This window comes from Mus musculus, chromosome 8 (assembly GCF_000001635.26).
Source record: "Mus musculus strain C57BL/6J chromosome 8, GRCm38.p6 C57BL/6J".
Classification (NCBI taxonomy): Eukaryota; Metazoa; Chordata; class Mammalia; order Rodentia; family Muridae; genus Mus; species Mus musculus.
This window is the reverse complement of record NC_000074.6, coordinates 85,036,873-85,051,385: the sequence shown is the minus strand read 5'-3', so window position 1 is coordinate 85,051,385 and position 14,513 is coordinate 85,036,873. Positions and strand designations below refer to the sequence as shown.

General features: G+C 49.1%; 1 protein-coding gene and 1 non-coding gene across 15 annotated transcripts in view; both read right to left on the bottom strand.

Annotated features, from left to right (window-relative positions):
- Nucleotides 1-14,513, bottom strand: part of Tnpo2 (transportin 2 (importin 3, karyopherin beta 2b)) — a 20,713-nt gene extending 6,200 nt beyond the window's left edge. For 3 of the 14 annotated variants that reach the window (NR_166484.1, NM_145390.5, NM_001364032.1), the window contains exons 1-14: nt 14,409-14,493; nt 12,897-13,051; nt 10,849-10,924; nt 10,623-10,772; nt 6,868-6,974; nt 6,651-6,784; nt 6,479-6,560; nt 6,281-6,403; nt 6,070-6,188; nt 4,205-4,265; nt 3,931-4,096; nt 3,651-3,803; nt 1,225-1,450; nt 856-1,027 (exon numbers count right to left, since the gene is read on the bottom strand). Coding sequence is in view for 10 of the 14 variants with exons in the window: in NM_145390.5 (NP_663365.3) it covers nt 856-1,027; nt 1,225-1,450; nt 3,651-3,803; nt 3,931-4,096; nt 4,205-4,265; nt 6,070-6,188; nt 6,281-6,403; nt 6,479-6,560; nt 6,651-6,784; nt 6,868-6,974; nt 10,623-10,772; nt 10,849-10,924; nt 12,897-12,995 (1,668 nt within the window). In the remaining 4 variants the exon portion in view is untranslated. Of the gene's footprint in view, nt 1-855; nt 1,028-1,224; nt 1,451-3,650; nt 3,804-3,926; nt 4,097-4,204; nt 4,266-6,069; nt 6,189-6,280; nt 6,404-6,478; nt 6,561-6,650; nt 6,785-6,867; nt 6,975-10,404; nt 10,773-10,848; nt 10,925-12,896; nt 14,363-14,408 lie in introns of those variants that run through there. The other 11 variants (NM_001364031.1, NM_001364033.1, NM_001122843.2 and 8 more) reach the window with 9 other exon arrangements.
- On the bottom strand, nt 1,110-1,179 carry LOC115487056. The gene has a single exon (XR_003947722.1). It is a non-coding gene; the product is annotated as a small nucleolar RNA SNORD41 (small nucleolar RNA).

Below are 14,513 nucleotides of genomic sequence, written 5' to 3'. Positions count from 1 at the left end.
GGCCATGCTACCTAATAACTGTCCATCTCTTCCACCGTGGGAGCTTCTGGGGCTGCTTCTAGAAACTTCACAGGAATTTGCCATTGGCCAGGACAAGGAAGTAGGCTTAAGGGAGGAATCTGACAGTGGGCCGGGACAGGGAAGTAAGTTCAGGCAGAAATCTGATTTTGGGATAGAACAAGGAAGTAGGCTTCAGGCAAGAATGACTTTGGGCTAGGACGGGGAAGTAGGCTCAGATATCTTGGTCATCCTGACAAGCCCTTAGAAACAGTGAAGTTTACTGCCTCTCGGTGTTTATCGCCTTGCTTGTTCCTTAACCTAGAACTTGCATGCAATGAAAATGGTATAAATGGTATAAATTAAAATGGTATGAAAACAGACTAGGAAAAAAACAAAACAAAACAAAACAAAAAAGCCGGGCGGTGGAGGCGCACGCCTTTTCTGAGTTCGAGGCCAGCCTGGTCTACAGAGTGAGTTCCAGGACAGCCAGGGCTACACAGAAAAACCCTGTCTCGAAAAAGCAAAAAACAAACAAACAAACAAAAAAAAACCAAAAAACAAAAACAGACTAGGAAAAAAATAAACCTGCCCCAGCCTCAGAACTGCCTGGGATCATGCTACAGTGTTGTCTAATGGTCTTTTTTCTTTTTAATCCTTGATCCCTCCCTGGAAAACCTGTTGACTGACTGAGCTGACTTGGTCATCCCACTAGACTGGAAGCAGAGTAAGGACAGGGCTAAGAGCTTCAGCCTGCCTGACAAGGTCATGGCCATGTCCTTGGCATGCAACACAGGTCAAACCAAGGCACCAGATGTTAAAGGACACAGCATGGACAGAGTATGTCTAGGGTCTCACCGGCTGATTGAGGTGGTGGCCCACAGAGTCGGCCAGGGTGCCAATGGCATCATAGAGGATGAGCAGGTTCTTATGCTGGTATTTGCCAAAGGCAAAAACGAGAGTGTCAAGGATATAGCTGAGGTAGGGCACCAGCTCCGTGCATGCCTCCTCCTCCAGGGTAGCAAATGCACTGGTGGAGAGAAGATAGGAAGGAAAGCTTCATCAACCCTAGGGGATGGAGCAGCACCACAGGCAGCTAGGGAGGGTGTATCCAGGATCAGCCAGTACGAATACAACAGACATCAGAGTCTTGTCAGCAGTCACAGGCATCATCATTTCCCAGGGTGAGGGCCACCGTAAGAATGGGGGTCAGGGGTCAGGGCTCACCTGCAGGCTGCCTCCTGAACCCGCTTATTGCCATCCAAGATACGCTTGAGCAGCTCCGTCATCAGAGGCTTGAGGTGCATGTCAGGTGGCTGGCTGACTACCCAGTGGGCATAGCGGCTCAGCGTCCAGCAGGCAATGGAGCGTACTAGAGCCTTCTTATCTGACAGGCACTGGATGAGGTGTGGGATCAGCTCAGGTAGATAGGGCACCATTCCCTGCATGCAGCCTGCAATTACCAGGAGACAGGAGGGCTTTTAAGAGAAGGCTGAGCGTGGTGGCACACGCCTTTAGTCCCAGCACTCGGGAGGCAGAGGCAGGCGGATTTCTGAGTTCAAGACCAGCCTGGTCTACAAAGTGAGTTCCAGGACAGTCAGGGCTACACAGAGAAACCCTGTCTCGAAAAGAGGGGGGGCGAAGGGGGGGAGAGAAAGAAAGAGAGAGAGAGAAAGAAAGAGAAAGAAAGGGAATAGAAGGCTGGGGCATATCCAATACAACATGATAGGTGGAAAAACTGAGGCTCTTCAAAGAGCCCATAAAAGGCAGGAGCAAAGGGGGACACAGATACACTACAGATGAAGGTGGTCCAAATTCTGGCTGGGCAGAAGCCCAAACCTATAATGCTAGCACTGAAGGCAGGAGGCCAGCATAATCATGGAGGGAAACACTCCTACCTCTTCCCACCTCCTACTTCAAAACAAAACAATAATCAAAGCTGTAGGATTAATTAAAAAAGCAGGCAAGCCTGGACAGGAAGCGACTCTCAACCTGAAACCGTCTACACTTGTACTTTTCTCTGATCCCCTCTCTGTCTCTCTCTTCCTCCTATCCCTCGCTTGATTTATTTTATTTTAGTGTATGAGGGGTATTGTTGAGTGGGCATAGGTATGTGCATGGTGTGTGCAAGTGCCCACAGGTCAGTAGAGGATTCAACTACCCAGGAGCTGAAGTTACAGGAAATCATAAAGAGCTACATGGATGCTAGGAATGAAACTTGTTCTCTGAAAGAGCAAACACTCATAACCACTGAGCCATCTCCAGCCCTTATTTTTTAACTTTATAATTGTTTAATTTGTTTGGTGGGGTTTTGTTTTTTTCAGTAATGGGAATAAAAGGCTTTATGTATGCTAGCACCCCGCCAACCCCCACCCCCACCCCATCCCTGCTTCGCCCTGACTTTCGAGACCAGGCTGGCCTTGAACTCAAAGAGGTCTGCCTGCCTCTGTCTCTGAGTACTGGGATTAAAAGCATATGCCCAACTATGAACACATCTCTTTATTATTATCAGACACTAGGGAGTCTGAGTCAAGAGACACCACAACATAGCAAGTTTATCTCAGAAAATAAAAAACTACCATGCACACATTGTTGCATGATATCTGAGATAGCATCATTACCAAGAAAGTAATCATGAAACCATTTCTTGATGTGGAACCCAAGAGCCTTTTAATATCCAGGCAAATGTTGTACTGATAAATTGTGTCCCAGTCCAAACCCTAGGCCTCACTCACAGGTAATAAAAGCTCCCCAGACTAAGAGCTCTTGCTGCCCAATGCCTGTAGTTTAGGTGACAATTCTGGGTGTTGAGATAGTCACACATACCAAAAATGGCCACAGTCCATATCCTATGTCTTGTGGGGGAAAGAAGCTGAAATGCCATGCCAACTACAGGACGCCCCGAGGGTTCTGGTTTTGGTATCTCCCTAGCATGCCTGACCTCCCGTTGTGCAGACTACGCTGGCAGCAGTCCTCCTCCAGTTCTGTAACTACAGGCATGGACACACTGTGCTCAGCTTAACACTACATCAATTTAAGAAAACTTCATAGCTAGGCATTTCTAATTCTGGTGGGCAGTCTAACAGCAAGAATCAGGTTTCAGCCCAGTTGTAAACTGGAAAATGAGGGAAGTGGTACCAGCCTATGTAGCTGTTTGGCCATGTATGAAGCCTGGGACTGGCACTGGATATATGAACAGAGTTCCCATGAATGGATTCTTATGCAAGGAGTATCCTAGTGGGACGGCTACAGTGGGCAAGAGCTACTATCCATATGCTTGAACCATTACAGAGTCATCTGCTTATGAGAATGGGGGAGGGCTGGCATGTTAAGAATCTGTTAGGGGGAGGGGGACACCTTTCAGGCCAAGCCAGGAGAAGAAAAAGATCACAGAGCTATTTGAAAAAGATAAGGAAGCCAAATGGTGGTGGTGCAAACCTTGAATCCCAACACACAGAATCTCTCTGAGTTCAAGGCCAGCTTAATCTACAGAGCAAGTTCCAGGACAGCCAAAGCTGGACAGAGAAACCTTGTCTCAAAAAAAGAATAAGTAAGTAAGATTTAATTGCCTGTGCTATGGGGCTGCCTCCATCTGCATTGCTCAGGTCAGATCAGGTCAGGTCAGGCAGTGCCAACGAAATGGAGAGACTCACCCTCAGCGATGGCGCCCAGCACCAGGATCCCTGACTCTTTGACCACCCACTCAGGGTGGAATAGGAGGCCCTTGAGCAGGGGAAGTAGGTGGGGCAACAGTTCCTCCCGGAAGACATTGGCAAGGACATCCAGCGCAGCTGCAGAGCACTTCCCTGAAGGGGACAAGGAGGCTAAGCTTAGGGAGGACTGTGGGGCAGGTATTCAGCCCTGAGACCAGTTCTTCATAAAGTGCTCCCCACCCGCTTCTCCCCCTCCCCCAGGAGCCAGCCTACTACCTACTCAGATTCCAGTCCGACAAAGCGTCGTCATCATCGTCGTCCTCAGCATCCTCAGAGCTATCAGGCCGCTCAGCCTCGTGAGTCAATGTCACTGTGCGTGACTTGTGGAACCGGGGCTTGATGTCCTGCTCACTGTCAGGTACCGCCTCGTCCTCCTCCACATCCCCCTAGGGACCAGCCCAGGCATATTTCTCTCAGCACTGGCTGGAGACCTCCAACCCAATACCCAATGGTCTTGGCCACCCACAGTCAGCTGTGGATGCCCCTTGGCTGACCTTAAGAAGGATGATGTCAATTTCAGAGTACTTCATCCCATTCACGAGGATAGGGATCAACCTATTGGGAAAGAGACTGGTTGTAAGGATGCAGGGACTCTGGCTAGGTACCCATCTTGAAAAGAAAGCAGAGGTGTGAATAGGAGTACGGAGCAAGTGGCAGACTATGCTCAACACACCCATATTCCTCTGTCCTGTTTCTGTTCACTTCCCTTCAGGGAATGAGCAACATATTTTCAGCCATGAGTAGGAGACACAGTTTTCTCCCTCTTTTGAAACGGTCTGTGAAGCCATGACTGGCCTAGAAATCATACACCTTCTTGAGGCTGGAGAGATAGCTCAGCAGTCACGATCATGACTTGCTCTAACTCCAGCCCCAAGGAACACAATACCTTCCTTTGGCCTCTGTGGGCATTGCACACATGTGGTACAGGCATACATACATGCAAGCAAAATACTGATTTAAAAGTAATAGTAAATAATAACAAAAATGTTTAAAAAATAAAAAGAACATGATCTTTTTGCCTCAACCTCCAATACTGTGATTACAAGTGTTTACTGCCACATCCAGCTGCCCCATCTATCACTCAGCGACAAGTAGCACCACACAGCCTCTTGACCCAAACATGAATGCACACATGAATGCCAGAACCCTGAAGACCTTCAGCAATGCTGTTCCCTAGCACTACACAAAACACAAACATCTGACCCATTGTTCAGACCCTGCAAACAAAGCTGCCGGGCAGGCTGCTGGCAGAAACAGTAGAGAGCATGGTTGCACACAGCTTTAAACACAAAAACTGATACAGCTGGCGAGATGGCTCAGCGGTTAAGAGCACTGACTTAACCTGAGTTCAAATCCCAGCAACCACATGGTGGCTCACAACCACCCATAATGAGACCTGATGCCCTCTTCTGATGCATCTGAAGACAGCTACAGTGTACTAATGAATAATAAATAAATCTTAAAAGAAAAAAAAAAAAGAAAAAGAAAAAGAAAACTGATACAACCTTCCTGTCCCTGTTTGCAAGAGTCTCAATCCTCCTCAAAGTCCTCTGTCCCTCTAGCCACAACTCCTACTTGCTATCAATAATCTGAGATAGCCAAGTGATCCAAAATGGTCAACACAAGGGGGCTCAAACCAGTCATGGTGCCACATGCCTCTAACCCTAGCACTTAAGTTCTAGGCCCACTTGTCTCAAAAACCCAAAAAGTAAGCTCTTGTTAAAGTACCACCCAAGAGACTCTGAACTCCTAAACTGAAGAACACCAGAGCCTACAGTCGTAGGCACAGCCTTTAACCCCAGCACTCCGGAGGCAGAGGCAGGATCCCTTTAAATTCTAAGCCAGCCTAGTTTACCGAGCGAGTTCCAGGACAGCCATGGCTATACTACATGGAGAAACCCTGACTCAAAATCAGAAAGAAAAAAGCAAGCCAGAGCTACAGCATCGCTTATCCAGGAGGGCCGTGCCTGGAATTAACGTAGATGCCATTCTCTTAAGCATCTCGAGCAGCCATGATGAAGCCTTCATCTGCTTAAGGGTTGTTTCTTCTCTTTTTGTCTTCTAGCTGTTCTTAGAGACAGGGTCTCATTATGTAACCCAGGCTGGCCTGGAACTCGTTACACAGCATTTGTGGCTATAATCCAAGCTTAGCCTCCTAAGTGACATGCATGAGCCACCACACTTGGTTTCTGTTACCTAATTTTTAAAGTCATTAAGGTTACACCCCATAAAAATCAGTGTACACAGGATTCAAAGAAAACTGACTTAAACCACATAAGATACAGTAAGCAAAGCATCCAGGAGAAGGGACAGGTCCAGGGAGGACTAGAGGCTGAGGGCATGGGGTATGAGTACTCACTGGACCAGATGAGAGGCCAGGACTTCCTTGCAGATGGGCTGCTCGGCTAGCGTCAGCCAGAACTCACAGGCCTCCAGGGCCACGTTCTCATCATGGTCCTGGGTCCTCTGCAGCATGTACTGGGCAACAGAGAGAGGCTGAGACCTAGCTCAACTGCGGGGGATTCCCCATCCCAAGCCACCCACTAGCCCTTGGTATTGAGCATTCGCACCTGGATGATGCTGTGCATGTGAGGGATGAGCCTGTCAATTCGCACTTCCAAAAGCATCACAAGGGCCCGGCACACGTTCTTTCTCACCTCAGGGTCATCATCCACAGCCAAGGCAAACAGGTGCTGTGTAAAAGGGAAAGGTCAGCTGCCTGAGGACCCCTTAGCCTCACCCTATCCACCTGGAGCCTGGTGACCCACCTCAATGAAAGTGTCAATGTTGTCCATCAGCGCTTGGGCCCGGTCCATGATGAACTGGTTCACACAGGCGATGGCGTGGGACCTAGTAGGCAGTGAAGGCAAGGCTCACATATGAACTCCTGCGTCTGCCTACCAACTCTAAGACCATTCTGCTCTGAGGAACATCACGTACCGGATCTTAGGGCTGCAGTGCTTGAAAAACTGCAGGAATTTAGGGATCATGATGTTGAGGGGCCTGTTGAGAGCATCACTATCCAAAAGCTCCGAGGAGTCTTCACAGATCTTCTGTAGGGCTCCAAAGGCTCCCTAAGCAGAGAGATGGATGGCTGTGAGCCGACTCTAAGCTGTAGTCCCTGCTTGGGTCAGGCCAGGTACTGCCCATCACCTACCTCACAGGTATTATAATCCTCTGAGTTGAGCAGGTTGCACAGCTGAGGCAGCAGCTCTGGCCACATCTGCAGCTCACCCTTGGAAGCGATGGTGGTGATGAGAATGCCTGGGGCAGCCAGGGAGAGGAGGCCAGTCAGGCTGAGCAAGGGTCTACTGGTCCCTCAACCATCCCCACCAAGGGACTGGCTCACCAGCTTTCTTTCCTCTCCCATGCATGTTCTGCATGGCACCCTGAGCCTCTCTTTGGGGTGCTGGGGACAAAACCCAGGCCTCATGAATGCCAAGTACGCACTCCATTGTAGAGTGACAGGCCCTCTTCAAGTCGTCCTTGCCTATTCTGCACATAGCCTCACTACGAGACAACTGTTCCAGGTTATAGGAATCCGCCCCAAATCACTGCTTTTACAAGTGGAGAGGGGTATGAAGTGAAGATGCATAAGCTCAAGATGTGGGTAGCCACAAGGCAAGCCCTCAGGAGAGTAAATTGTCTTTCAAGTACTTTTATTTCATAGTACAAAAGACTGAACTCAGGGCCCTATGCGCGGTGGGCAAGCATTCTCCTGTTGAACTAAATCCCCGGCCCTATTTTGTTGTTGTTGTTGCTTTCCTAACCTTTTGAGTTAAGGCCCCAAGGCAAGACCTGAACATGCAGATCTTGTCTCAGGTTCCTAAGTAGCTGGGATCACAGCCACTTGGACCAGCTAAACAGGGCGTGGCCTCCAGTTACCTGGAGCAAAGATTCTTGGCTAGAGGTATTGCAGTCCTGGTGTAGTAACAGAAGAAAGGCCAGAGTGGGGAAGCAGGCAGTGAGAAGGACGGTGATGGGGATCAAATAACCAAGTCCTGAAAGCCTCTGTATCGGGAGAGGGGATGCTACTGACAATTAGAGATATGAGGGTGGGGCCTAGGGAGATGGCTCAGTTGGTAAGAGTGCTTTGCTCGACCAGTATGAAGACCTGAGTTCAGTTCCCAGTACATACATAAAAAGACAGGTGTAGTGGTACACCTGTAATGACAGTAATCAGTTGAGATCTCAGGACTTGCTGGCTACCAGCCTAGCTCCAGATCCTTTGAGTAAAAGAACAGAGTATCTGATATCCTCTGTTGGCCCATGTCTATGTATATGGGTGTGCACACCTGTCTACTACATGAATGTGAGTATGTGCAAGCTCATATGCAGAACATCAGGGAATGTTTGCTTAAGTAAGCAAGTATATGGACATTGGAACTAATGCTCACATTACAATAAATTGGTTTGGAATAATGAAATCCACAGTATCTTCATCTGAGGCCTGAGGGCAATGGAGCCACCCGGCAGAACTCGACATTGTGGCCAATGCACACACCACTCATTAATAAAGGATGGCAGGGAGGGCAGAAGCTGCCACTGACAACTCTCAGGTGATGCCAACCCCCGAAAGTGAAGCCTTTCTGAAATGACTGGCGAGACTATGAGGATGATGCCATCCCATTCTGAGACAGGCCCCATGCTCTGTGCTGACCATCTCACAAAACCTCCTACACCACATGGCTCAGCTTTCTACAGAAACAAAGAACATCAGCTTTGATCAGGAGATTTGTAAGCTAGTCCTTGGAGGGCTGCGGCAGGAAGATTCCAAGTCTGAAACAACCCCATTTCAAAAACAACACTAGCACCCTAAAGCTCGCCCAAGGCTTCTTTAAGTACAGATTTTTTTTTTTTTTTGGTTTTCAAGACAGGGTTTCTCTGTGTAGCCCTGGCTGTCCTGGAACTCACTCTGTAGACCAGGCTGGCCTTGAACTCAGAAATCCGCCTGCCTCTGCCTCCCAAGTGCTGGGATTAAAGGCATGCGCCACCACGCCCAGCAAGTACAGATATTTTATGGGGTATTAGTTCCAGGTCGTCAGAAAGGCCAAAACCAAGCGCATTACAGGAACAGTGCTTTCACAGAACCTATACACACCTCCTGTAGATAGCAGGCACAACGTATCAATGTCCCCAACCTCCCACAGACTTTAAATCACCTCTAGATGACTTACGATTCCTGCAATAATGTCAATAATACATAGTTATAAAGTATAGTATGGGGCCAGCAAGATAGCTGAGCATATAAAGGTCACTGCCACCAACCCTACCAACCTGACTTGGATCCTTGGGACCCATGTGGGAGGAGAAAACAATCTTTCACAGTTGTCCTCTAACCTACACACACACACACACACACACACACACACTATACACGCCACTCTACCCTCCACACAAGTAAGTTTAAAACAAAACACTATATTGCTAAGGAAAGAAATCTAAATATATATAGACTCAATCTCCCCCCCCCACCCTGAATATTTGGTTTAACCCAACAGGCCCAAACATCTAGCTCTAATTCAGGAGTATTTTTCTGTCTTCATTACATAGTTTGTTAGGTCATAGAGGGAGGCTCACTTTGTAATCTTGACAGGGCTGGAATTCACTATGCACCTCAGTGTTGCATGAACTCAAGAGATTCACCTGCTACCACCCCCCAAATACTGAAATTAAAGGCATGGACCACCATGCCTATTGATTGATTGATTGATTGATTGATTGATTGAGATAGGATCTCACCTAGGGCTAGTCTGGAACTATTTAGACCAGGCTGGCCTCAAACTCTTAAGTGCTGAAATCACAAACATGTGCTACCACACCTAGCCTTGTATTTATTTTTAAGGCTTTCTTTCCTGTCTTTTCTTTTAAACAGTCTACAGAGAGGCCAGCAAGATGGCTTAGTGGTTAAAGGCACTTGCTCCCACCCACCATGGCCTGAGTTCCAACACTATACCCCACATAAAAGGAGAAAAACAACAACCAAGTGTCCTCTAATCTCCACACACATAGCACAAACAAATAAGTAAAAAAACAAAACCACTTTTTTAGTTGACAGATTTCAAGAAAAACAATGGCTTAAAAACTCTGGAGCTGGGAAGATGACTCAGCAGGTAAAACCACCCACCACCAAGCCTGCTGGCCCAGACTTGCTCCCCAGAACCCACATGGGCTGGATGCAGTGGTGTGCACCTATAATCCATCACGTCTACTCGGAGAAGAAAGGACAGGAAGCTACTGTGCCAATGAGCCCGGAATAACACATTGTACAGCAAAAACCTGAAACCATCTTGACAAGGTGGGAGGTAAGAACTGACTCTCCAATGTTGTCCTCTAATCTTCAGACTCAAATGTTGCTAAGAAATCACCTATTAATACTTTTAGTGTAAAGTCTTCAAGAAGAACGTCCTTAAGTAAACCTTAGCAGCACTGCTGCAATGTCCTTGGGTATCTCTTCAGCAAGGCGCCTGCCTCCATTAACTAACTCCCACTGTGTATGAATAGTTTGAGGGGCATCACTAATGACTCCGTATGGACAGTAGAAACAGGTACTCTAACTGCTGAGCATCAGGCTCGTCGTTTGAGACTCTGGACACTGTACTCAGGAGGCTGAGGCAGAAGAGTGCAAAGTTTGAGGCCAGTCTGGGCTACCTTTTCTCAAAAAGAAAAAAAAGGGGAAAAAAAAAAGACTGACCTGCACTGCCTGGCTTGTTTCCAAGCTGTTACTTGCCAGGCAAGTCCCTTTATCATCTCTGTGCCTCAGTTTCCTCTCCAGTCAGATGGCAGTAGTAAGAGTGCTATCAGAGGGTGCTGGAGCATTCAGTAAGCAATACCCTGAACACGTTGAATAGCTTCTTGGCCCAGTGCAAGCCCTTAGTGTGTCCTTGATGATGACCCCCACAGCCCCCTCACCGATGGTGGCTCTGATGAGAGAGGAGGCATCGCCAATGTTGTTGAGACACTCCTGTTTGATGAAGTCAGCCACAGGAGGCGGGAAGCTCTGGTAATGCGCCTTCACATTGTTCTTGAGGATGAGGCCACTCAGAGAGCGGGTTGGCTCATCTGTAGGAAAAGTGCTAAGGTCAGAAGACTAAGGGAGAAGCAAGATCTGTGTGGCCTGGAGGGACAGAGAACATACCTTCTGATTTGAGTCTGGTCAGGACAAAGATCAGGTAGTTGTTAAAGTCAGGAAACTGGTTGAGTTGTTTAAGTTTCTGCCAGGCTGTTAAGGAACTTGGAAAGCCAGGTATATTGGGGCATGCTTGTGATCCCAACACTGAGGGAGACTGAGGCAAGATCTTGGAACTCCAGGCCAGCATTAACCCAAGACCTTCTCTCAAAACAAAACAAGCAAAGAAACAAAGAAACAAACAAACCAAAGAACTTGAGAGGCAAGAGCCTTTCTTAGGCAATATTCTCCCAGTGCCACATTGCTCAGAATGCTAGTGACCAAATCAATTAGGCAGCCAACTCCTCAGATAATACTCATCAATTCAATTTCTAACCTCAGCACCACAGGGCCTTCTCAGGAGGATCAAGTCCACACAGGAACTAGGGCACATGTCTGAACTCCTGCATGACCCTTATATCCTTACCAGGACAGGAGAGGGCTAGGCTTCTCTTAAACTGGCAGCTGCTACTCACTTCTGATCTTGGCATTCCAGTGATGCCTGCTTTTCTCAAGCAGAATGGAAGGCTATTTGAGTGTGGTGCATGCCTAAAACCCTAGCCCCAGGGAAGCTGAGGCAGGAAGATCACTCTTAGTTTAGGGAGAACCTGGCTACATATTTAGTTCTAAACTAATCTGTTATATTAAAAGACCATGACTAAAAAAAAGAAAGAAAGAAAAAGAAAAAGAAAAGAACAAGAAAAACCAGCCAAGGGGTCTCAAGTGGTAAAATATGCATCTAGCATGTGTGAGACCAGACCACTGAGTCTCCAGTGCCATTAAGAGAAAACTAAAGCTGGGCATGGTGGCACACGCCTTTAATCCCAGCACTTGGGAGGCAGAGGCAGGAGGATTTCTGAGTTCAAGGCCAGCCTGGTCTACAAAGTGAGTTCCAGGACAGAAACCCTGTCTCAAAGAGAGAAAGAAAGAAAGAGAGAGAGAGAGAGAGAGAGAGAGAGAGAGAGAGAGAGAGAGAAAACACAAGTGAATGGCTGAGTTTCAGGAGCAGGACTTTGGGGTGCAGCTCAAGAATAAAGCAAGTGGCTAGCATGCTCTAGGCTTGTATGTTCCAGTCTCAGCCCTGCAGGAAAAGGTGATGGACTAGTCCCATTTTCAAGTGAAATTTGATACTGCTTCAAACATTCAATTTTTTTATTTGAGAAAGTTTTCATAAGACCAGGTTACTCCTAAACTCCGAGATTCACTAGCTTCTGCCTCCTGAACGCTGTGATTAAAGGTGGATGCTGTCATGACCATATATCATTTAAAATTCTGATCTTACTCTAATTTGCTTCTCTGTTGCTGTGATAAAACACTAAGGGTTTGTTTTAGCTCATCATTGGGAAGTCCCAAGGTAGGAACTCCAGGAATATAACTGAAGAAGAAACCTCTGCATAAAGCTGCTTACTGGTTCCTTCCCCGACTCACATCCACCAACCTTTCTTATACAGACCAGCATCAATTATTATCAAGAAAATTTCCCACAGCCATGCCCACAGGCCAATCTGATTGAGATAATTTTTCAACTGAAGGCCCCTCTTCATAGGTGTATCAAATTAATAACAAAACTAATCTATATCTATCTACATATATATGTATATGATATAAAGAGCTCTTAGGAAAAAAGTTTTCAACTTCAAAAACACTCATGTTGCAACTCCAACGTCCCTACCTATCTACCCTCATTCTGACAAGGCATACCACTAAAATCTGCGATGGCTGGACTTCTTAACCCTGGGTCCTTGCTGAGGCATTTTCCCTGTTTAAGCCTCCAGGTTCCCGTCTGTTAAAGGAAAGTTACCAACACTCAACAGTTACAGGATTAAGTACTCAGTGAACATCAGACATGCCCATCATTTTCTCCACTCCAGAAATGGAACCAAAGACCTAAACCTTTAATTCATGTTCTCTCTCAGCAGAAAAAGTCTGGGAATCAAGAAGTAGTCCCTCCCTCTCTGGCCTTCACGAGGTGCAGACATCGGCACTGTTCCGTGAGCCCCGGAAGGAAAGAAGGATACATCCTGCACAATGCGCTGAGTAGCTGTGTTGGGCGACTGCGAGTCTTTGAGAAGCTGCAAGACCTGCTGCAGGCCCTGCTCGTCTGGCTGCCAGTCCATGGCGCAAGGCGAACTGCAGGGGTAGGAGCCTGGATCAGCGCTGGGTCGCTGGAGTTCTGTGTGAGACCCAAGTTGAGTCCCCGAGGCAGAGGCGGCTGCATGCAGACGCAAGCGCTCTCCGCCGAGAAGCGGAGGCCTCCAATCCGCGCCTGTCCAAGTGCGGGGTCCCCGCCAGCTAAGCCATCCTCGGCCACGCAGTCGCGGGCTCGGGAGTGCGAGTGGGGGGAATATAAAAGCGGGCCATCAGGACCAGCGGCGGGGGCGCGACGGATCCACATCGAGCCTAACGAGGAACCCTCTTTCCAAAGCGATCCACGCCACCGCCGCCCCCGGTTACGGGCCTCACGGCTTCCGCCTCCCTCCAGGGCGAGGGGCCCCGCCCCAGCGGTCTTTCAGGTGAAGGCTCAGTCCACGAGGATTCCCTTCCCCAAAATCCAGCCTTCCAGCTCCACTAGATGCCAGCCGCCTCCTAGATTTCTGAGCTCCTCTAGGTCCCTAAGCGCCCAGATCTTGCTCATCCCTGCTCCCTCTTCTAAACCGGCTCTACAAGCTCAGTAGACGCCACATGGCCCCCTTTCTGACCTAGACGCGGCCCTGTGACCCTCCTTAACCAGAATACAAGCAATACCCGATAGGTTTCCAATGTCTCTTTGAATGAGAGCCAGTCAGAATCACCCAACCCACGACCAAAGCCCCCAATGCCCGCTGCCTGCCCCCAATCAGATCTGGCCAAGCTTCTCTAGCTCTTACCCTCCGCCCCAGTCAGCAGGAATTAATGCTGACGGACCTCTGGCAGCTCCCCCAATCAAATTCCCCTAAGCCCCCTCCCACCCCCTCACCCCCGATCACTTCACGTCGGAGACCCCATCCGTCCAATCCCTGCAGCTTCCCTTACAGAGTCCCGCACAAACACCCGCCCGGTGCGCTACCCTCAACGGATCCCACCACCGCCTCGCAGCCAGACTCAGCAAAGCCCTCTGGTCTCAAGTCTGACGCCCCTCCCTATTAGGACTAAACAACCTTCCCCTCTCAACTTTCAAGGCTGTCTCCCCCGAATCAGACCCAACCAAGCCCCGCCGAAACAGATCCCCACACACACCCGATCCACGCGACGTCCCCCGACGATTCCCCCAATCAGCGCCCCTCCAGCCCGACCCCAGCCGCCCCACTGGCCCGCATCTCGTGGCACCCGAACCTGCCCGGGCGCCGAGGCCCCACCCCTTGAGATCAGATCAGCTCCCCCTCCCCCGCCCGGCCCGTTCTGCCGGCCTCGAGAGCTGGCCCAACCCGGTACCCCGCCTCTCAGCCGGGCGCGACCCCGACGCCTGGGCGGCGCGCGGCGCAGGCCCAGAACCCAGGGAGGTTCGAGGCGAGCTGAAGCCAAGGGGCCCCGGCCGAGCGAGGCCCACCTACCAGGCCCCGGGAGGCAGCGGCGGCGCCTAAGTGCTGCAGCTTCTCCAGAGGCTCGCGCGGAAGGAGGGAGCCAGAGGCAGGGAATTAAAAAAAAAAAAAAAAAAA